This window comes from Nicotiana tabacum, chromosome 10 (genome assembly GCF_000715075.1).
Source record: "Nicotiana tabacum cultivar K326 chromosome 10, ASM71507v2, whole genome shotgun sequence".
Lineage (NCBI taxonomy): Eukaryota > Viridiplantae > Streptophyta > Magnoliopsida > Solanales > Solanaceae > Nicotiana > Nicotiana tabacum.
Genome location: NC_134089.1, coordinates 98,901,150 through 98,923,371, shown reverse-complemented (window position 1 = coordinate 98,923,371; position 22,222 = coordinate 98,901,150). Strand labels below are relative to the sequence as shown.

Genomic DNA, 22,222 nt, shown 5'->3' with positions numbered 1-22,222 from the left:
ATTAATTATTATGGGCTTTTCTTCATCTATTGCTTTGTTTTATTCTCTAATTATGAGTAGCTAGACCCATTAGCTAAGGTTGTAGCTCAACGCTAGTGTGGGTAATTGATGGATCTTGTGGTTTTATGCTTGATTGTCTATGGGTGTTTGATATTTGGGCTAATTTAGGATTTTAATGTGGAATTAGTGGTTGCAAATACTAGTTTATGCCTAGTAGACTTTGGCTCTTCTTGAGAAAGAGAGCCTAAGTCCATGAAATTAGTCCAACAAGGAATTGGGGCGTATTCAAGAGATTGATAGACCCAATTAAAGGGTTAAACCTAGAGATAGTAATACCCAACTTGAACCTTGATTGCTTGCACAAATTTGCATATTCAATTGGTCTTGAGAAAGTCAATTCGGGCAAAATTACTCGAACCACTGAGAGGTGTAGAGTGAGTAGAATCGTGCAATGGTTATATCATATTCCCCAAATGTGACAATCTAGCCTTAGACTCAAGAATCCATCAATTAGCCACCTAGGAGAAAGTCACTACCCTAGTGCCCTTTCTCTATTTTAACAACTCGCAATAGTTTAATCTTAGCTTTACTTAGCCTAATTTAGCATTGTAGTTTTATAAAATTAGGATTAATATCAAACCCAAAAATGTTTAGAAGTCCAATATCTAGCTCCTTGTGGAAATCGATCCCGACCTTCTCGGGTAAAAGCTACTTCGACCACTCTTGCTACTCAATAGTAGTACAGAGTTGGCTTCGATTAGCATCCACAAGAGTTTGGAGCAATAATAGCTGGACACTAAGAGGATCCTAGGGGATACTAGAAGAAGGAGGCTTGAAGGAAGAGACATCAATGGTTTTGAGACCCAGGTCCAGTCGAGCATTTGCAGATAGTTGTTCTTAAAGTAATTGTGCCTGAAGTTTATCATTTTCCTTTTAGTCATGCAACTTCCTCATTGACTGAATCAGGTCCTTTAGTTGCTTGACTAAGCTGAGTTTCTAGTATGGCATTTCGGGCCCTCAACCTTCTGATCTCTTCAGAAGCTACATTTTGAGCGTTGATCAGCTGAGAAATGGTCGAGATGCTTCCACCAACTCTTTCTACACATTCACATTCTTCTAGATTTGTCTTAGAGAAGGTCTTCTTATGTGTGCCTACTCTGGGATTCCCTATGGGGACCTTGTAGAATCTGAACACTTGAGTGAGGAGAAAACCATATGGTAGCCCATGATTCCCACCTTTAAAGTTTACCACCTTTTGCATATGATCTATCGTGATTGCTGGCAAGTTGATTGGAACAAACTCATCAAGCGCTTCCATTAAGACCATATTCGATTTTGTAGCAATAGATCACCTCTCAGAACGAGATAAGAGCACTTTATTGACCAGTTCAAAGAGAAGCTGATACTTAGGAAGCAATACCTTTTTATGAACTTGTTCCCTCTGTTGAATAGCTTGCTCTTTCATGATAGCTCTTCTAAAGTTCACCCCACAGACACCCTTAACTGAGGACATACCTTCACACGGAATTCTGAGAACCTTTCCCAATGTTGAAGCGTTGAGTACAATGTCTACTCCATTTACGAGTGCACAAATGTAATTCCCCTCAATAGTGAAAAAAAATACGTAAAAAGTTTGTACTGCATCTTCATACACTAGAGGTATGCTCCCTTCAAATAAGTGTTTCCATTATTGAAATTCCACAATCTCCAGCATTTGTCTCATGCCTGCCATCTCCAAAATTGTTGGATCAAATGTACAACCCCACAACACTTTCTGAGTTCTTAATCTCTGCTGTCAAAGACCACCATCACAGGGCATGGACCTTAGTGAACTAGGTTCTTTAACATTTTCTCGTTTTCGTTTGCTAGACCCTTCAACAGACTTTCCTTTCTAGCTTGCTATCCCTACAGTATTTTCCTCAGACACGACTAGCTCAGTTTGACTCCATTTAGACTTCTTGTTGTCCTTTACGGATGACCCTTTCTATTCCTCAATAGTTTCATCAGAGGCCTTTTCTATAGAACTTTGAAATTTCATAGATTTTTGTAATAAGGAACCAGGTTCCCTTGGAGCATCTTTGTCAATTTGGTTTACTGACACACTCTTATTAGTGACAAAATCCCTTGGATTCATTTTCCTCTTTTTCCTTATCTTGACACTCCTCTTACTTTTCTGCAATGTGGATTCAAAACTCTCTTGCTACTCCTGATAGAGGGTGATTTGGAGGAAGACTCTAGGAGCTTGGAGTGATCAGGAGGTACAGGAGTGGGTTTGCATGGAAGAGAATCAGGTTCATCAGAAGGTTTTTCTGAGAATATCTCATGAGCCAAGGAATCAGGGAGTGTTGCGGTTGTTACATCTCCTAGGAATGGAATTTCTTCCCCTGGTACTCACACGGGAGATATGCTCCTTCATTAATCAGACTCTTAGCAGCTATAGCTATGATGTTATGCACTGCTTCCTTTTCTAGTGACTCTTTAGAGTCACTAAGTCTAACATGGAGGAGTTCAGATACTGATCCGGATCATCCTCAGGGGCTTATGACACTTGCAGAGTAAAACCTCCTAAGTGTCCTTTGATGAGATTATAGGAGTGACTAGACATAGGGTTTTCAAAATGATGGTAAACAGGGTTTATCAGAAAAGAGAAAACTATAGGGATGGAGGAGGAGCCAGGAGTGGGTAAGGTAGTAGAAGGCATTAAATAGTGATGCTCTGGGATGATTTTAAGGATAATAAGGAAGTGGGAGCAGTGTTAATAGTGGGAGAAGTAGATGATTGTTCGATCGCCATTAGATGAGTACTTGGTAGACGAGTAGAGAGAGATGAAGAGAAGAACCCAACTATACAAAGGAGATGAAGGTTCATGACTTTCTGTGAGTGAGAAAGAAGGTTTTATTGGAAGAAGGGCTAATGATGAGAGGACAGAGAAACAAGTTCTGAATAGTTCTAAAAACGGTGGTATATTTGTCGGAAAGTGTTACCGTGTAGAGGGGATGAGGGGATTTGAAAGACAAGACATGACATGCAGACTTTGAAAAGTCAGATGATAAGACAGTTGAGTTAATTTTATTAAACACATTTTTTTTGTTTTGAGAAGGCATGCAGAATAAGCACATTACTACTAACTTGAGGTACAGGAACCTGATACCAGAATAATTTTTTTAAAAAAAGGTTTTAGCAGCTCCTCTCTCACAGTTCATAACTGTACCTTTAGCTTCTATGATCGTCATGCGTGTTTACCTACAATGATATTGATGTGAGTTAGTCTTGGTCAAAAAATACTTTAGCTAACTTTACCTGACGGTGTCTTGCATAGCCAGCTGATGGAGGATCAGGTTCTTCATTGGACTCTTATAACCCCATCTTCACCTTATTTGATCCAGAATATTCTCTACTCAAGGCTTTGATACAGATATATGGAATTTGGTTTTCTGTTCTGCAAGACTTTCCACAGATCAACCTTTTCTTCATATTGACCCTCAGAAGCTAATCTCACCCCTCAATGTGCTTGGTCTTCTTGTTTTGAGATTTTTCTTCAGTTGTTGACGAGGCCATTGAGTTTTGCTTCCTTGTCTCCGAAAGGATGAGGCATGAATCATGACAAGTGAACCTTTCCAGAAGTGCTTTTCCTTTCCATAGAAAAACCTGCATAGTTAACATCATCATACCAAACAAGATTAAAAATACTATCACATGAGTTCCTTTTAGGTATCTCAATCTTCTGCGGGCAGTCTTCAAGTAGGATTCCTATGGACTTACACTTTGGATTCTATTTTGGAGTGGAGATACAGAAGGGGATAAAGTCAAAATAATTGTTTTGAATATTTATCTAACTCTAGAATAAAAGAAGGTGATTGACTTGTCACACAGATGGGAGCCTTTGTGTTCCCAATTTGAGACTGAAGTTTGATTGATAGGGGAGATTTGGAGGTTTATTTTATTTTCCCACACTCTGTGTTCTGTTGCTTGTGGAGTGCCATGAGCTGCATCTCTACTCTTCCTTCAGCTTCAGTGGTAGTAGGTGACGTACCAGGTTCCTTGTGAGACATGGAGGATGATGTTGCATTTCTTTCGCTAGTCTCCTTCATCTTACTCATTTTATCAGCCTCCCTATTTGAAGCCTCAGATATTTCCCAGGGACCAGAGTTGGTTCATCATATTGATCATCACCGTTTCTTTCTTGGCTAGAGGAGGTATCTTGTTGAATACCCCATGAGCACTTCCTTCCATTTAGTGTGCCCTTTGTTGGAGACTTTGAGGTATTGTTTTGTGAAGTGCACCCCAGAAGGATTCCTTCACTCGTCTTTTGCATTGAACTTCCCAAGTTGATCCTTCCTATTGTCGAGAACATGGCATTTTCAGTCAAGATGGTTCTCAGATGAGTTGTCTTTTAGTCAAGAGGGCATTTTCTTCCATTTGGCAGCTCATTGTGGGTTTTGATTCAGGAGGGACCTGATCAGACACTTGTTCACCAAGTAGAAAGTAGTATTTACTGCTTTTACCCAGAATTTTTTGGCGATTCCATAGTCGATGAGCATTGTCCATGCAACATTTTCCAATTCTGTTCTTTCTTTCAGCAATACCATTCTACTGTGGCGTCCTTGTTGTTGAGAAATTGCCATTAACCCTCAAGAGTCTCCTCCTTTGTTTTGTGAACCCGTGTTCAGGTGACTCTTGAGTTTGACAGATCGTGGACTAGGTCCTACTGAGTTAATTTATTCAGAGGTGAGAAGCTTGCATATACCAATCTTTCATGCCAAGGTTCCAACTTCACCCATCTCATACCACCAGCTTATGGAGATTCATAGTTAATCAGAGCGAATGTTCTTGTTTCCTTTGTCCACTGAGACCACTTGTCCAGTTATCAGATTGGTGACTGTACTTTTTAGGTCATTCACATAGTACACGTTCCCACTTGAGTGCTAAAAGAACCTTTCCAACTTTTCATTCATTGAGAATGTACCCTTTACAAGGATACATTCCCTTCCTGCAGGGCTTTCAGTGAGAAGAGATTCATGATGTTTTCAGTTGTGTGCTTTTAAGCATCCACAGTCCATAGTCCATCGTAGTCCGCTTCCTCTCATTGTTCCCTGCTCATGCAAATCAATGGTTAGATTTAGGAACCCAAACTAGTTTGGGTCCTTTGTTATGATAGAAAGGATGAATGAGGGCTTTCCTAGTCCATGCAGGCAACATCCGCTTCTTGTGAGTGGTACCTAATTATTTGTTTGCAGTCACTTTATCAGTAAACACTTTGTTTTTCTAAGAAGACTGAATCCTGGCCTGGCAATTTTCTTTAAAATGCCCATTGTTCCCACAGTGAGTACATATCTAGTTATCAGGTACAATGACATACTTGCTGTGAGGATTGTAAGGAGTTTTCTCCCTTTGGAACTGATGCCCTTCCTGTTCCCACTATTGTTAATATATATGGTAGTGACAACATCTGAGGACCAGGTCCACTTCAAAGATTTCTCAAGATCAATTCTTACTTTCTCCAATTCACCTTGAAGTTGCTAATTCTTCTCGAGTTCACTACAGAGATTGATTTTCACAACAGTTAACTCCTTTTCAAGCATGATATGAGTCTCACTGGCTACTTCCTTCCCTTTCCCAAGACTCACATTCCTATGTTCTCTATTGAGTCCCTCAATGGTTTCCTCTAGATCAGTGCATATTACTAACAGGTCATCCCTTTTTTCTTCAGTAGTTGCAATTTTTTCTTCTAAGGTGTGTTTCTCATTGTTAAGGCCTATCTATTGTTTCTTTTAGATCAACAACTACTACCATCAGATCATCTCTCTCATTTTCCACACTAGTTATTCTTTCATTCAAGGCTTTCTTTTCTTTTTCAAGATTAGTTATGGTCTCATTTAAGTCCACTACACAGACCACTAGATCATCTCTAGATTGTTCAGCCTCTCCTACTTCTATGGTCAGTATCTCCTTATCATTTACAAGGTTATAATAGGCATCAATTAGGACATTAGATAACGACCTTAGCTTCTTAGAAGAGTAGGATTTCATATTTCTCTGAACATCCCTGAAGTTTACCTCATCATCTTCATCTTCTTCATCCTTATCAGACTCAGCCATCAGCACAAATAGTGAATTGTACTTTGTTGCTTCAGTTTCCACTGCCATCATGGAGCTATTTTCTACATCTGGTTCCCTTTCGGATTCACTAGAGGAGTCTCCCCAAGTAACAAGAGCCTACTTAACAATATTGTCAGCAACACTTTTTTGATTGAATCATTTATCTAGAACCAGGTTCCTTTTTGCTACTTTGTCAGGATTTTGCTTGTATTGCTCCTGTTTCGCGAGTGGGCAGTATTTGATGAAATGCCCTGACTTTCCACATCTGTGATAGAGATTGTTGTTCCTTGTTTTACTTGAACTTCCCCACTTTGGTATACCACCATTTCTTCGAACCATCTTTTTAAATCTCTTAGTAAGATAGGCCATGTGAATATCTTCATCACTTGAGTCGCTGCTTTCAGTTTTAAGTACCAGGTTCTTTTCCTTCTTGGGCTCTCTTATTTCACTGTCTTTCTTTCTTTTCATCTCGTATGTCTTCAAATTACCAATCAACTCATCCATGGTCAGAGTTTGTAGATCTTTAGCTTCAGTGATGGCATTTACCTTACTTTCCCAAGAACCAGGTAAAACACTGAGGATTTTCCTTACAAGCTTGTTTTTGGGAATAACATCTCCTAGCGAGTGAAGCTCATTTATGATGGAGGTGAATCTAGTGTGCATATCTTGTATAGACTCATCATCTTTCATCCTAAAGAGCTCATATTCAATGGTGAGCATGTCGATCTTGGATTGTTTGACCTGAATAGTTCCTTCGTGTGCGGTTTGTAGAGCTTCCCAAATTTCTTTGCCAGTATCACAAGTTGAGACTATGTTGTACTCATTAGGTCCTATGTCACACATCAAGATTTTCTTGGCACGATAGTCTTTTTCTACAGGTTTTTTGTCAATGTTGTTGTAATCTTTTCTGCCTTCCGGTACCATTGGTCCTATTTCTTCAAGCTTCTTCATAGGAACATGTAGACCATCGCAAATGAAGTCCCACGGTTCTAAATCTTCTGCCATTATAAAATCATACATGCGGGACTTCCACCAGCCATAGTATTGACCATTAATACTGGGAGGTCTGTAGGTTGATTGTCTTTCCTCAAAGTTGGGTTGAGCAACCAATAAGATCCTTTCTAGGTATTAACCTTTTAGAAAGAACCTACTCTGATACCAATTGTTAGTTTATATGAGTCCACCAAACTATAGAGTACTTGGTCCTAGATGAGATGATGCTGATAATGCTATAAAAACTGAAAGTAAAGAAGACAATGGATTTTTTACGTGGAAAAATCCCACACAAGGGGATCAATAAAACCACGACCTACTCTTGTAGGCTTTTAACTTCACTAACTTGTAATCTCCCTATTACAAGCCACTTTGTAAAAACCCTATTGCAAAGACTTCAACTAACTTGTGATGCACCTACCACAAGCCACTCTATAACTATCCTAGTTACAAAGGCTTTAAACTTATGACTATTCCTAGTCATAACATAAACTCGGAAGTTTACAATTTTTTGGTTTGTTCCTAAGAAAAAGCTTCTAAGAAAGCAAACTAGGAAATACAATGAAGAGCAAATAACAAGATTACAACTCAACTACGGATGTACATAAACTCGTTAAGAAACTGATCATTAGTGGAGTTGTCTTCTTGTTCTTGATACACTAGTGACTTCAATGCCGAATGAATATTGTTGTTGCTTGAGAGAATATCACCGAATGCACAAAAAAAGGTGTGTCTTGCACCAGGTTGTTTTATCACAAAAGATAGTGATGTCAATTCTTGGTGCACGCTTCTTCCCAATGAGAAGTGACTGTTGTACTGTCTGCACAACCATTTTTGTGTAGTTGCATTCCAGTTGGATAGTCGACTTGTACTTCTCTCAGAACACACCAATGGACCAGGTCTTAGTTGTGTTCCTCTTCTGTAACAGTTGCGAGATAGTCACTTTCTGTTGTTATGTTCCAGTTTGTACATTTGACTTGTACTTCTGTCAGAGAACCCTAAGGGAGCAGGTCCCTGTTGTGTTTCTCTTTATAATAATTGTGTACAGTCACTGACTTGTGTCGGGGAACCCTAAGGGACCAAGTCACCAGGTCCTTGTTGTGTTCCTCCTTGTGGTCGTTCATTCATTCATTTGCTGATTTTCAGACTTCGACCAAGTCACATGAAATGTATACCATGTGGGTCAGGTTCTCTATCTGGTTCTTCACAACAAGTTTGTTAGATCATCAAAACATAAGAAGTATAAGGCCAAGACATTGAAATCCCATCACTCTATATCAAAGTCCCCTACTTTACTCTTGACTACCTTCCCATCAAAAGTGAAATTTGTGTAGAACTCCACTATAGCAAGAACACATACTGTGGGGAAAGCTTTGACAAACATGTGTTTGCACCCCTTTAGCACTATTTTCTCAACCACATGAGCCATTCCTTTCTCATTAGTGTTTGTAAGAATCTTCCCATTTAGCACTTTTCTGTTTAGCACTTTTCTGTTCCTGAACTCTGTGAGTCTATCAACTGCAACTGTCACATGCTTTCTTGTCTTACCCGTACTTGCTCTTGCAAAAGAGAAAGCAAGTTTGGTAACTTTGGCACCCCTTTTCTATGGTGTATCAGACTTTGCTGGCAAAGCTGAGTCAAATTTCTCTTCTCCTTCCAACTCAACAACAGGTTCTACAATTGAAACCTTCTTCTTTGGCTTCTTTGCACTTCTGAATTCCTTCATGATTTGTGAATCAACAACCTTTCTTTTACTCCTTGTGAGGGGAGTTCTATTAGGAGAAGCCCATCCTTTCTTTATTGAGACTACTTCCTTTGTAGCTTTCACAGTGGTCTTTCTGGACTTCTTTCCTACCTCAGAATGTGGTATATCATCTTCATCACTGCTAACTTCTTCATCTTCAGTGAAAAGAGTTAACATAGACCAAGGTTCTTAAGGCATTATCTCTTTACCAATTTCTTCTGAAGGGGATATGACAATGTTTCCATTTGTTATGGAACCTTCAGATTCCGCACTCACATTACCCTCTACTTCCTCACTCTTGTCATCACCTCCTTCACTTCTCTCACTTACCTATTCTTGATCCTCACCCTCACTTTCAGAAACCTCCTCTTCCTCACTCTGATTTTCTTCTTCTACAGAATTTTTTGCATGTTCACATGTCTTCTCCTCTGTATCACTCTCCTTCTTATCTCCAGATACTCCATCATTTTCACTCTTTTCAGCTTCATTGGCTATGTTTTGAGCATTATGTTCCTCATGACTAGTCACAACTTCTTCTTTTTTTTCACCTTCATCATCTTCCTCATCCTTAATCCAACTAAAATCAAGGCCGTCAGAAGCCTCCTTTTGCACTGGTTCTTCTCATCCTTCCCCCTCAACCATAGGCTTCACAGCCGTTGTATTTTTCTCCTTTCCCAGATCCCCTATATGCTCTTCTACCATGAACTTTTCCACTAGCGACTTCTTATTTGTAGGTGGAAGAGTATCTAGGAGTGCAACATCTATAGCAGAAACCAAAACATCTATTTTGGAAGTAGGATGTGGTACCTGATCATTATTGCCTATACCTAATTCCCCTGAATCATAGATTTCTTGACTACAATGTCACCCTGCGTAGCATCCTCAGGCACTTTCCTGATAGATTTTCTTGAAGTTTCTTTGACCTTAGCTAGCTTAGAGTTACTTTTCGTAGGAGGCTCAGGTGCATGGGTAGTTGATTTTGAAGGTGGGGGTACAATGGATATGGGAATGGTAGGAACATGAGTAGTAGGAAAATGGGAGAGTGAGGTAGGTATGGTAGAGGATATTGAAGCAGAAGGAGCAGGTATGGGTTCTCTTGAAGGCTTGTAATTTTTCTTCGATTTGGGCTTCAAGTTTTTGGGTTTTGCTTCAACCTTGGTTGATGATTTAGCTTTAGATGGTGTTTGACTGGCTTTAGGGATGGTGATCAGATGAGAGACTCGAAGAAGATAAAGAAAGGATTGGTACTTGATAATTGCTTTCGATTATTGCTTAGAGTTTGAGAGAAACAGTGAGGTTAGAGAAGATAATCATAAGAGCCTTTTAAAGGCGTTACTCCTAATTTGACTGGAATAAAGAAGGTGATCGAATTTGAGTTCTAACGGGACTCTTATAACGATTACTTTGCCTGTAAGGTTTTTAGGAGTAATTGATTTCTAATTGCTCAAGGATTCCCCCTACTCTTTGACTAGAAGACGATTAGAAGTGATGCCAACAGAATTAAAAGTCTGAGTATAGTAGTAATTTAGGAATATGGAGACCTAGTTACTTAAGACAGTATGACATATACCTGTGTCAAAGAACTAACTCCTTATTAGTTTCTACAATAAAGTTTCAGCACTTCATATTAATATTATACAACACAGTTATCAACCATATTTCTAAGCAAGTGTGTGAGCTTAATACAAGCACAAAGCTGAATTGAACACATCGTACTTAATTATCTACATCTTATTATGCCTTTTCTAACCAATCACTGGGAGTCAACTTAGTGGGATGATTTGATTATACCTAGTTCTAGTCTATTCCTTTCAAAGTTATCCCTACTCAGAGCTTTAGTAAAAATATCAGCAATTTGATCTTCAGTTTTATAGAAGTTAATTGAGATATTCCTCGTTTCAACATTGTCTTTGAAAAATTAATGTCTAATGTCAATGTGCTTGTGTGGTGACATGGATTTTTAGCAATATTTATGGCACTGGTGTTATCACAAAAAATAGGAACACAATCAATAAATATACCATAGTCTCTTAGTTGTTGCATTATCTATAGCAACTGAGCACAACAGGATGTTGCTGCCATATATTCAGCATTAGTTATAGATAAGTCCACTGAGTTTTGCTTCTTAATTTCCCAAGACACCAGACAAGGACCTAGAAAATGAGCTGTTTTTGAAATCCTTTTCCTGCCAACATGAAAACCTGCATAGTCAGCATCAACATAACCAACTAGATCAAAGCTTTATCCTTTGGGATAACATAGACAAAGGTCATGGGTCACCTTGAGATATCTTAGTATCCATTTGACATCCTTTAGGTGATATTCTTTGGGATTTTTCCTAAAATATTGCACATAATCCCACACTAAACACTATATCAGGTCTGCTTGTTCTGAGGTACAACAGTGACCCAATCGTTCCTCTATAGCTTATATTCCACACTTTTCCCTTTTTCATCAAGTTTCATCTTTGTTACAATGGCAATGGGGGTATCAATAGACGTAGAGGAGCCCATGTTGAATTTCATCAGCAACTCTTTGATATATTTCTACTGATGTATCATGGTTCCAATAGTAGTTTGCTTAATTTGTAGACTCAAAATGAAGTTCAATTCACCCATCATGCTCATTTCAAACTCATTTCTCATCATCTCAGCAAATTTCTTGCACATTGCTTCATTGGTGGCCTGAAGATAATATCATCCATATATACTTGCACAATTAGAATATCCGTCCCTTTACTCCTCAAAAATAGAGTGTTTTCAACCTTTCCTCTTACAATGTTGTTGGCTAAGAGGAATTTTGAAAGTCTTTCATACCAAGCTCTATGGGCCTATTTTAGACAATAAAGAGTTTTATCCAGTTTGAACACATAGTCAGGAAATTCTTCACTTTCAAATCCAGGAGGTTGTTTGACAAACACTTCCTCCTTCAGGTACCTATTGAAAAAAGCACTCTTTACATCCATCTTATATAAAGTGAATTCCATGTATACACATTTTTATGGCCTCTATTCTAGCTACAGGTGCAAATGTCTCGCATAGTCAATTCTCTCTTTTTGGTAGTATCCTTGAACTACCAGTATGCCTTTGTACCTTATGACATTTCCTTGTTCATCAAAATTATTTCTGAACACCCATCTTGTACCTACGACAATTATGTTCTTGGATTTCTATACCAAGTGTCAGACCTTGCTTCTGTCAAACCGATTTAGCTCGGCTTGTATGCTATGTCCAGTTCGAATCCTTTAGATCTTCTTTGGTGATTTTAGGTTCAACCTATGTGAGGAATGGTGTGAGTGCACATAGATTTCTTAAAGAAGATTCGGTTTGCACCCCTGTATTTTGATAAGAGATGATATTCTCAAGAGGGTGTGAGCTTTGATGCTTCCATCGTTTAATCTGTATACCCAGAGAAGATTCACTTGAGGAGTGACCCAAAGGAACAGGTTTAGTAGGTGTGACTTCATTAGTCTGATCATCAGTTAGAGTAGTTATTTCTTCTTCTGGTTCCTCATGATCACTGTCAATTTCCTTGTTGTTTTCAAATCCATCTACATCATATTCCTTTGTATCTCCGTTACAAGTGAATAATATGTTATAATCTTCATCTTGCCGACCTTTCTTAGCCAAATTGTTAGATTTATCAAAAATAACATGAATATTTTCTTCCACACGCATAGTTCTTTTATTAAAAACCTTATATGCCTTATTATGTGGAGAGTAACCCAAGAAAATTCCATCATCACTTCTGCCATCAAACTTACCTAGAGCTTTTTTTCCCATTATTGTGCACAAAACATTTGCACCCAAAGGCTCTCGGTGAGTGACATTGAGTTTTCTTCCTTGAAGTAACTCATAGGGAGTTTTCTCAAGAATGGGTCTGACCATGCATCTATTTAGTAGATAGCAAGCATTATTAATTGCCTCAGCCCAAAAAATCTTAGGTAGTCCACTTACAATCAACATTGTCCTCCACATGTCTTCTAAGGATCTATTTTTTCTTTCTACAACCCTATTTTATTGTGGAGTTCTAGGTGCAGAGAAATTATGGTCAATGCCATGTGAGCCACAGAACTCAAGGAATTTTGAATTTTCAAATTCAGTTCCATGGTTAGTTCTTATACTTAAAACATTACACCCTAACTTTTGTTGGATCATTCTGACAAAAACACAGAAAGCATCAAAGGTTTAATCTTTAGATCCCAAAAATAGAGTCCAGGTATACCTGGAGAAGTCATCAATAATCACAAACACATACCTTTCAGCTCCTCTGCTCCTTATTCTCATTGGTCCACATAGATCCAAGTTCTAGAATTTTAGAGGTACTTACAAATTTCTTAGATTTAAAGGATGACCTATCATGTTTCCCTCTAACACAGGCATCACATACCTTGTCAGATGTGAACTTAACTTTAGGTAGCCCAAGGACCAAGTCTTTGCAACCAACTTGTTGCGTTTTGAGAGACTGACATGTCCTAGTCTTCTATGTCATAGTAGTGGATAATATTCCACTACACCCAAGCATGTGTGCTCATTTTGGGGAAGTGACATAATCAATATCTTGTAGACATAGTTATGTCTCTTGCGCTTTAGCACAATTTCATCAGTATCAAGCTTAGTGACAGTGCATATTTTGGAATTGAATTTTACCTCATTTCTTTTGTCGCACAATTGAGAGATGCTAAGAAGATTGTGTTTAAGACCTACTACATAATACACATCTTCTATAACATGATATAGTGACTTTTCAACCTTCCCAATACCTGTTGTCTAGCCCTTTTCCCCATTTTCAAATGACACACTCCCTCCTTGGAAGTCTGTCAGTGAGAGGAAGTTTTTCTTTTCTCCAGTCATATGCCTTGAGTATCCACCGTCTAAATACCAGCCCTGATTTTTTCCTCTCACCTTAGCCTGTACCAAAATTTACCAATTAGTTTTGGGAAACCAGACTAGCTTGGGTCCCTTTTTGTTTGAAAAAGAATGAATCAGATCCCTTCTTGCCTAGAAGGGGAGAGGATTAGAAGCCATTTTCTTGTTAACCTTAATCCATTTAGTATGGATATGAGGATTAACCTTTGGATCCTTTTCCTTCTTCACATTTTTAGCAATACCAAAGGTGTTTCCAAACTGAGCATGAATTAAGGCGGGACAAGTGTCTCTAAAGTATCCTACTCTTCCACAATGAGTGCACATGTTATTATCAGAAATTCGTACATACTTTGGGTCAAACTTAAGGACAGGTTTTCTGTAGCCAATTCCAGAATTGTTAGAGATACAGTTTTCATTTAGCCAATTCAAGGCATCAGAAGACCTATGCCATTTGCTTAGTCTAGAGAGTTCATAATTAGCCCTTTCTAGGTTTTCATGCAATACTTTATTTCTACATTCAGCATCATAAAGATTGTCATTAGCAATTTTTAATTCTTTTTCAAGCTTATACTGCAGATCACTCATTTTTCCTTTTCCATGTGTATCAGGAGTTCTAATTCTCAAAAGTAAGTTTAAGAACCTAGTTCTTAAAGTCTTTCACCTGTTTCTCTAAACTAGCTTTGTCAGATTCAAGCTCTTTGATATGAAGTTTGACACAAGAAAGGTTGCTTATTAGCTGATTATTTCCATCACTCATTTTATCCATTTCATTCATTAAGGTCACAATTATGGCCATCAGTTTCGTTTTGGACATAGCATGAATATTTTCTTTCAAGTCAGATATACTTACCTGGTTTGCCTCAACTTCAATTTCTGAATCACTCATGACCATCATTCCGATCACTTCTTCCTCAGTTTTTGATTCTTCAATCGCCATCAGAGCCACTTCAATGTTTTCATTTCCAAAGTTAGTTTCTAAGGTCCTCCATATATCATGAGAAGAGATACACGAGGACACCTTGAGGAGGGTGTTTCTAGATAGACTTCTGTAGAGCAATTCCTTTGCTTTAGCATTTTTCTAAACTAGTTGACGATCTTCCTCATAATATTACTTTTCTCTTGTGTTGCAATTGTAACATTCACCATCCAATTTGGTTGGAAGAATTGGTCTATGACTGACAATTACCCATAAGTCAAAGTCGGTAGCATGAAGAAATATTTCCATATGTAGTTTCCATTCATCATAGTGGTGTTCATAAAGCAAATAAGGCCTTCCAATGTGCATTCCAAGCTATATTGGGGGTTCTGTCTTCACAGCTTGGTGTTCACCAATCACAACATAGAGACTTATAACCTCATCTTCCTTTTCTTCCTCTTTATCACTCCTACTGTCCTCATATGCTGCAAAGAATGCCTACTTTATTGCTTCAAACAATCCTTTGCCTAGGATTTTTGTTTTGTTGGAACTCTTTTTTCTCATCTTTTCCCATTTTTCTTTGTCAGCTCGTTCTTTCCTCTGCTCGATTTTTCACATTGGGCAGTCCTTTACCATGTGATCTAGTTTTCACACTTGTAGCACCTATCATAGTTAGCTTTGTCGATCTGCTTGTTCTTACCACTAGTCTCTCTCTTAAATGCACTTTTGGAGCTCTTCATGAACCTCTTGAACTTGGCCACCATTGCTAGATCATGATCATCATAGTCAGATTGATCATCCTCAGATGCCTTAAGAACCAAGTCCTTATCCTTCTTTGGTTCTTCTTTATGCAGTTCTATCTTTCTCATTTTATGAATTTTTAAGTTTCCAACCAACTCATCAAGTGAGATTTTATCCAATTCAGTGGCTTCCTGGATTGTTGTAACTTTTGATTCCCATAAAGGTGGAAGAATTCTTAGAACTTTACTAACCAACTCTTCTGAGGTAAACACCTTTCTAAATGATTTCAGTTCATTATTTATTATAGTGAACCTAGTCATCATATCTTGGATGGGCTCTGACTCCTTCATGGAGAAAAGCTCATAGTTTTTCATGAGTACAATCCTTGATCTTTTTACTTGATTTGTTCCTTCATGAGCAGTTTGGAGTGCATCCCATATCTGCTTCGCATTCGAGCACATAGAAATTCTATTGTACTCATCAGGACCAAGTCCATAGATAAAGATTTTCTTAGCATTTGCATTCTTCTCCATCATTCTAAAATCTGCTGCCACAAATTCGGAGGGTTCCTTAGGAACTGTTCTATTTTGTGCATTTTATTTAGTAGGAATCAAAGGACCTTGGTTAACTATGGTGCATAATTTATAGTCTTCAACTATCAAGAAATCTTCCATTATTGTTTTCCACCAACTACAATATTTTTCATTGAACAAGAGTGGTCTGGTAGTTGATTGTCCTTCATTAATTGTAGGTAGATCACTCATCTTTCTTCCAATATCTTTCTAGGTGTTAGCTGTGTAATTAAGAGAACCTGCTCTGATATCAATTATTAGTTTGAGTGCCCGTATGGATTGCTAAAGAACTAGGTTATTTACCATATTTCTTATGCGTAAAGTATATAAGCAATAAAATGAACACATCGATTTTACGTGGAAAATCATCCGGCTAAAAAGGTGCAAAATCCACGACCTACCATGTAGGATTTTCAACTCCAACTTCACTAGAACAATAAGCCAAAATGTATCAATTACAAGACTGTAATTCAATACTCTCCAGTACTCCTACTACTCCTATTTGATTTACGAGTTACTCTAACTTGTAAAGCAAATTGCTCACTCCAACTCACTAAGTGTTTATGACGTTTGATTACAAATCAATTTCCTAAAACACATTCACTAGACTGGCACGGAAGAATACAAAGAGCAAGTACTCAACAAGAAAATAGCTCATATCACTTTGGTTGATGTATGAAAGGATAGTTTGGAAATCCAAAGTCAATCCTATTTTAACACGACTTGAGATCTTCTAGGAGCCTTATTCAAGGTCAACTTCCTCTTTGATAGGACTCCTACTGTTCTAAGAATTTCACACACTCTGGGACTTTTGTTTTTGACTAAATTATCCATATCTTCTTGAGCGATGGCCCTTATCGCTTATAGCAGCCATCTTCCACTAAACTCGGACCTGGGTAACTTTGGGATAAAGTTAATGTCTTGTACATACGTATAAGTATCAATCATCAGGAGCTGATCCTTTAATCTGAGGAGCTAGTTCTTCACAACAGTTAAGCAGCTATATTGAGGACCTGGTTCTTTTAGCATTTAGTCACACTTTATTAATCATCAAAACTTCAATACTCAACAGTTCACTTCTACTTGTCCACCATACTAAGAATGCATTTTTACTTTAGCAAATCAAGAGAAAATTAAATTTATTTTCCTATTTTACTTTTATCATTAATTATTTATTGTCCAAATTATTTTTCAAGACTTTTTAAAATGTTATTATATTATTATGGTAAAATATGTACTTCATTTATTATTTTCTTAAGGGGTATGTTATTTTGGACAAGTAAAAATAAACAAAGGAAATAGGAAGCATTAAAGTTTTTCTATCATATACATAAAAGAATGTGTTTTTTATGCATTAAAATTGTACATTAAATTAGGAATGTACAATAACAAATTCAGTCTCACAAGTGAAGTCTAAAAAGATTTGTGTGTCAAAGGTAAATTTAGGAAAATATTATGTACCTTCTTGGTTTTGGAAACATCAATTATTTTGAACTAATTTTTAAAGGCTAAAACATCAATTATTTTAAAGTTGAAGGAGTACATACTTAACGTACTTATTAGTAGCATAAAAGGAAGATCGAAGAGTGCCGAGAAACCTTGACGGCATCCAAAAACACCACCAAAGATTGTGCTTGTGAACCGATTAAATTTCGGATAAAGCAAAGTAGGAAATAGCTCATGAAATTAATTAGCCACATGATTACCTGCATCAGTATGCACATCTTGTGAAAACAATCAAATAACATATCTCATAAGGAAATGGATAATAATGAATTTCTCAAAAGTTAGCAGACTGATGGTGCGAATTACTCAAGATTATATAATTAGACAATAATTTAGGTGGGTAGTCATACTACATCTTGGCACACCAAGGGATGGACAATTGGAGCATAAACAACATATTGCGGTGGCCTAACATTGGTAAATCAAGTATTAATAGGTTTGTCTTTGATACTATGATATAAAAATAGATTTTGGATCTGACTTAACTTCAAAGACTATCTCATACCTGCACAAAATTATAGAAGGAGACAATAACCTATTTCATCATCCCATGTAAGACATGAATTAGAACTCCTTGTTGTGTTGCTAGCTCGAGCCTATATCAGGCATTGATATATAATTGCAAATAATTAATATCAAACATTAGGAGGTGTTCCAAATATGACGAGGGTTTTAAGAGGGTGTATGCTTTTAAATTAAAAAATTGGGCTAAAACAATAAGTACGTTCAAGTATTAAGACCTAATAGACCCTTAATTTTTCATTTGATTTTGAACTTGTGATTGAAGAATATGTTAAGATTTCGTTAGTTTCATTGCTTATGGAGAGTTATATGAAGTTCAATTGAATTCATAGATTAAATTAATTTTTCATAAGATGAAATTTAGATAGTATTAAATCTTTAAAAAAGCTACTAAATTCTTCTCGTGTATATCAAAATGACAATTTAGTAATGTTTTTATTACTATTGATATCATGTTGGAAGGCTTGGTCGGCCCAGAACCTAAGGCAATGGACAGGCGCATTGCTCTACACCTTGTACTCCTAGACATAGCCTCCGAATCTTTACAGAAATTACTGCCATAAAGCTTAATACATTTGATGAGAATATTGAAGCTCCGATGTTCAATGTCCATAATTATTCCAGAGATAAGTACACAGCTAAAAGTGTACAACATCAGAGAACTTTATGTCTTTGTGCTTTTTTGTTCCTAATTTTGAAATTCGGCAATCTCCATTTGTCCATATTCAAAAGACCTTTCGCTTGAATTCACACATTAAACTCTCGATATTGTTCTCGTATCGTATATATCAAACTGACAATATATTAAAAAAAATTGACAAAGAATCACTTCATTGTACGTAATTAGAAAAATGAGATTTAATAATGATTTTATTATTAACAGAGTAAAATAGGCATTGTTCGTGCTCAATAGGCAATTATAAATCCTAATTTGGCTATTCGAAATAGAATAGCAAGTAGTCTCGTTAACTAGTAAGTATCATTAACTATGTATTCTCACCCTTTCAATTTAGATGATATTATTTGATTTGGTACAAAGTTTAAGGGAAAAGAGAAGACTTTTGAAATATGTGGTCCTAAAAGCTTAAGGGCAAAAGCTTTCTGTGATCATGACATTTGTGTGTCTATAAAAACTTCTCATTAAAAGTAAAGTGGGTAAAATGATAAGTTTGAAATTAAATTGTTTCCAAATATAAAAATATGTCTTTTTTAAATAATTAATAAAAAAGCGTGTCATCTAAATTGATATAGGGGGTAGTATCCTATATGTGAGAATTAGTATTTTAATGGATAATTAATTATATATCTAGTCATTCAGTAGTCACTCTTGCTCACAGAAGAAGCCAATTAAGTTGGCTATGCTGCCACTACTCGCTGCAGACAGATGCTTCTGCAAAAGAACCGAAATGAAAACTTGCGTTCTGCGTCCAAACAAATTAAAGTGCTCTTTTCTGGCAGCATTTGCATGTATTCATAGACGTGGTGAATCGTTTCTTTGGTTCTGCCCACGTCTTCCTCACATGCAAATGTTTCCGTTTGCCTTTTTAGCTTTCACTCTACACGTACTTGTCATGCAAACCATCAAATCTGCTATAAATACCCTCAAAATGGAGTACTTCACCATCACAAAGCACTAGCTAGCAATTCACCTCTTCTATCACTAAAAAACACACATATCACTGTTGCTATGGCGAAGATTTCACTTGCTGCTGCTCTTCTCTTGTGCTTGTTAGCCGTTGCAAGTGCCAACACCTTCACCGTCACCACCACCGTGACGGAGGACGATATCGACAATCAAGGGTCACAGAGGTGCCAAGAGCAGATCCAGAGACAGAGGCTCAACCACTGCAGGTAAAATAATTTTTTATGTGTGGAAATGTATTATTTTAAGAAATTATATTTAGAGGTACAATAGATCAATTTAGACACTGTTTAAATAGAAGATAATACCATGTAACTCTATATTGAAGACAGAAGTAGAGTCTTAAAATCAACATAGTTGTAGACTCAAATTAATTACTTACAATAACAGTAATGCCACTTATCTTTCCCCAAATTCCGACTAGCGCGGTTCTTTTTCTCGACCAATTTGAATTCCATTTCATTTTTTATTTTAAGTGTTGTATACTAGTAAGTAGCTAGGCGGATTTCAGCGCATGCTGCATTGAGAATCTCCAAAGAAATTAGAAGCGCCGCATAAAATTTTGCGTACATCATTAATTAGTTACAAGGCAGGGGTACATGTGATGTACAAATCGGTTCATCCGAACATAGTAGCTAGCCTTGATATATGTATTAAAAGTTATTAAATTAGTACATATAATAACAAGGCAGGGGTACATGTGATGTACAAATCGGTTCATCCGAACATAGTAGCTAGCCTTGATATATGTATTAAAAGTTATTAAATTAGTACATATAATAGATTTCAAATCAAGTAAATCAAATAGGCTAGAATTTTGAACTCGTACTCATGAGAATTAAATTTTTACAAAGTTTGAATCTCGAATATGATTGCATGCAGGATGTACCTTTCAAGAAGCCGCCAATATTATGGCGACGAGCTGAGCATGGTGACAGATGATGAGGAGAGCAACCAAGGACAGCAGCATCTCCAACAATGCTGCCAGGAATTGAGGAACATGGACACTCAATGCCGCTGCGAGGCACTTAGGAGAATGGTGACACAACAACGTGGCGGCCGTGGCCAAGAGGCAGAGCGCATGTCAGAGAGAGCTCGTTATCTCCCCCGTATGTGCAACATCCAACCTACCCAGTGCCGCTTCTAAGCTGAACAGATTAAAATGGCGTTTGTCAATAAAAACACACCATCGTGTGTGAGCTAGCTTAGTTGGAGACTACTTTTTGTCTAGCTAGTGTTTTATGTTTTGATCGAATCTTATGGAGAATAAGGCGGCCATGAATGTAAGAGAACTAGCTCGTTTTAATATGAATAAATGTCTTGTTTTCACCTTAGAGGATGCTTTGGTAAAAGATTTATTTACGTGTTTGGTAAATATCTAAATTGCTTGTAAGCACTTTGACTTCTAAAATTAGTCTTAAGTCATAAGTTGGTCACCCTAAACTTATGACTTTTTAGCTTATAAGCACTTATAGTTTGTCCTAACGCTTTGACCAGTTTAGCCTTCTTTTTTTTCTGTCAAGAAAAAAAATGGCAGATAATATTTCTAATTCACAAAATATTTTTCACAAAATTAATTTTCTAGACTTTCTTTTCCTTCCATACTCGATTGTTCATCTTTTTTCTTTACAAAGAAATTTTTTAATTTATTATCTTTTGTAAAGTTTTTAAGGATATTTTAGTTATTTTAATAAAAGAACAACTTATCAGCATTTTTTTACCAAACACATCAATTGTTTATTATCAGTTTTAGCACGTTTATTCAAACACGTAAATATTTATTTAAAAAATCAATTTAAGCACTTAAAAATACTTTTCAACACTTCAATCTTATCAGCTATTTATAATCATCTAATCCAAACGGGCTCTTAGTCTTAGTGCATCCGAATTAAATCGGAGTTTAACTAATCTAGAGGCGTATAGGAGTTTTATAGATCGGGTAAAAATTATTTGCAATAATAAGTCACCCTCTTTAAAATAAAAATAAAAAGTCGCCCTACATTGTAACTTCTAATTTGTTTAACAATAATATCTCATTAGTTCCTTTAAGAAGGATTAACTAACTTTAAGCATTATATTTGGCCTAAATAAAAAACATAAAATAAGGAAGGATCAATATAGGTGGGGGTCTAAAGTCAAGCGGTAAGAAGAGGCCTTAAATATTTTAAGTAAAATTTCATTTATATTTTATTTGCAAATTTTCTTTTCTAGATTTTGAAATGAGCAATTAATTTCTTGTAATTGATTTCTTCTGATAAATATTTTTTCAATTGATAATAAAGTTAGTCCGTTTATTTTTCTTGAAATGTTATTGATTTTATATAATTTGATTAATTTCACTTTTGAAAAGAACACTCTCTTACTTTATTAAGAGCGCCTTTCTGAGATTATGATTGCATAATTTTCAATGCTTTTTTGAGTTTCTAATAACATGAATTTTCTAGAGAACAAGTTTTAAAGGACAACCTAACATAAATTGGAACGAATAAATTGGGACGGAAGGAATATGCAATTCAAATTACTCTCTCTGTGGTCGATGAAGGCAAGATTGTATTGATCGCTGTGTTCTATGCAAGAACAAAAGCTCACAAGAAGAAACAACTATGTAACAATTAAGGT

The 22,222-nt window shown here is 36.7% G+C and overlaps 1 protein-coding gene across 1 annotated transcript; it reads left to right on the top strand.

The window, feature by feature from the left end:
* Positions 1-19,570: 19,570 nt before the first annotated feature.
* Positions 19,571-20,937, top strand: LOC107761911 (2S sulfur-rich seed storage protein 1-like). Its single transcript, XM_016580202.2, has 2 exons — positions 19,571-19,812; positions 20,486-20,937. Exons 1-2 carry the CDS (start codon positions 19,649-19,651, stop codon positions 20,748-20,750), a joined length of 429 nt encoding a protein of 142 aa, XP_016435688.2. The 5' UTR covers positions 19,571-19,648; the 3' UTR covers positions 20,751-20,937.
* The last annotated feature ends 1,285 nt before the right edge of the window (positions 20,938-22,222 follow it).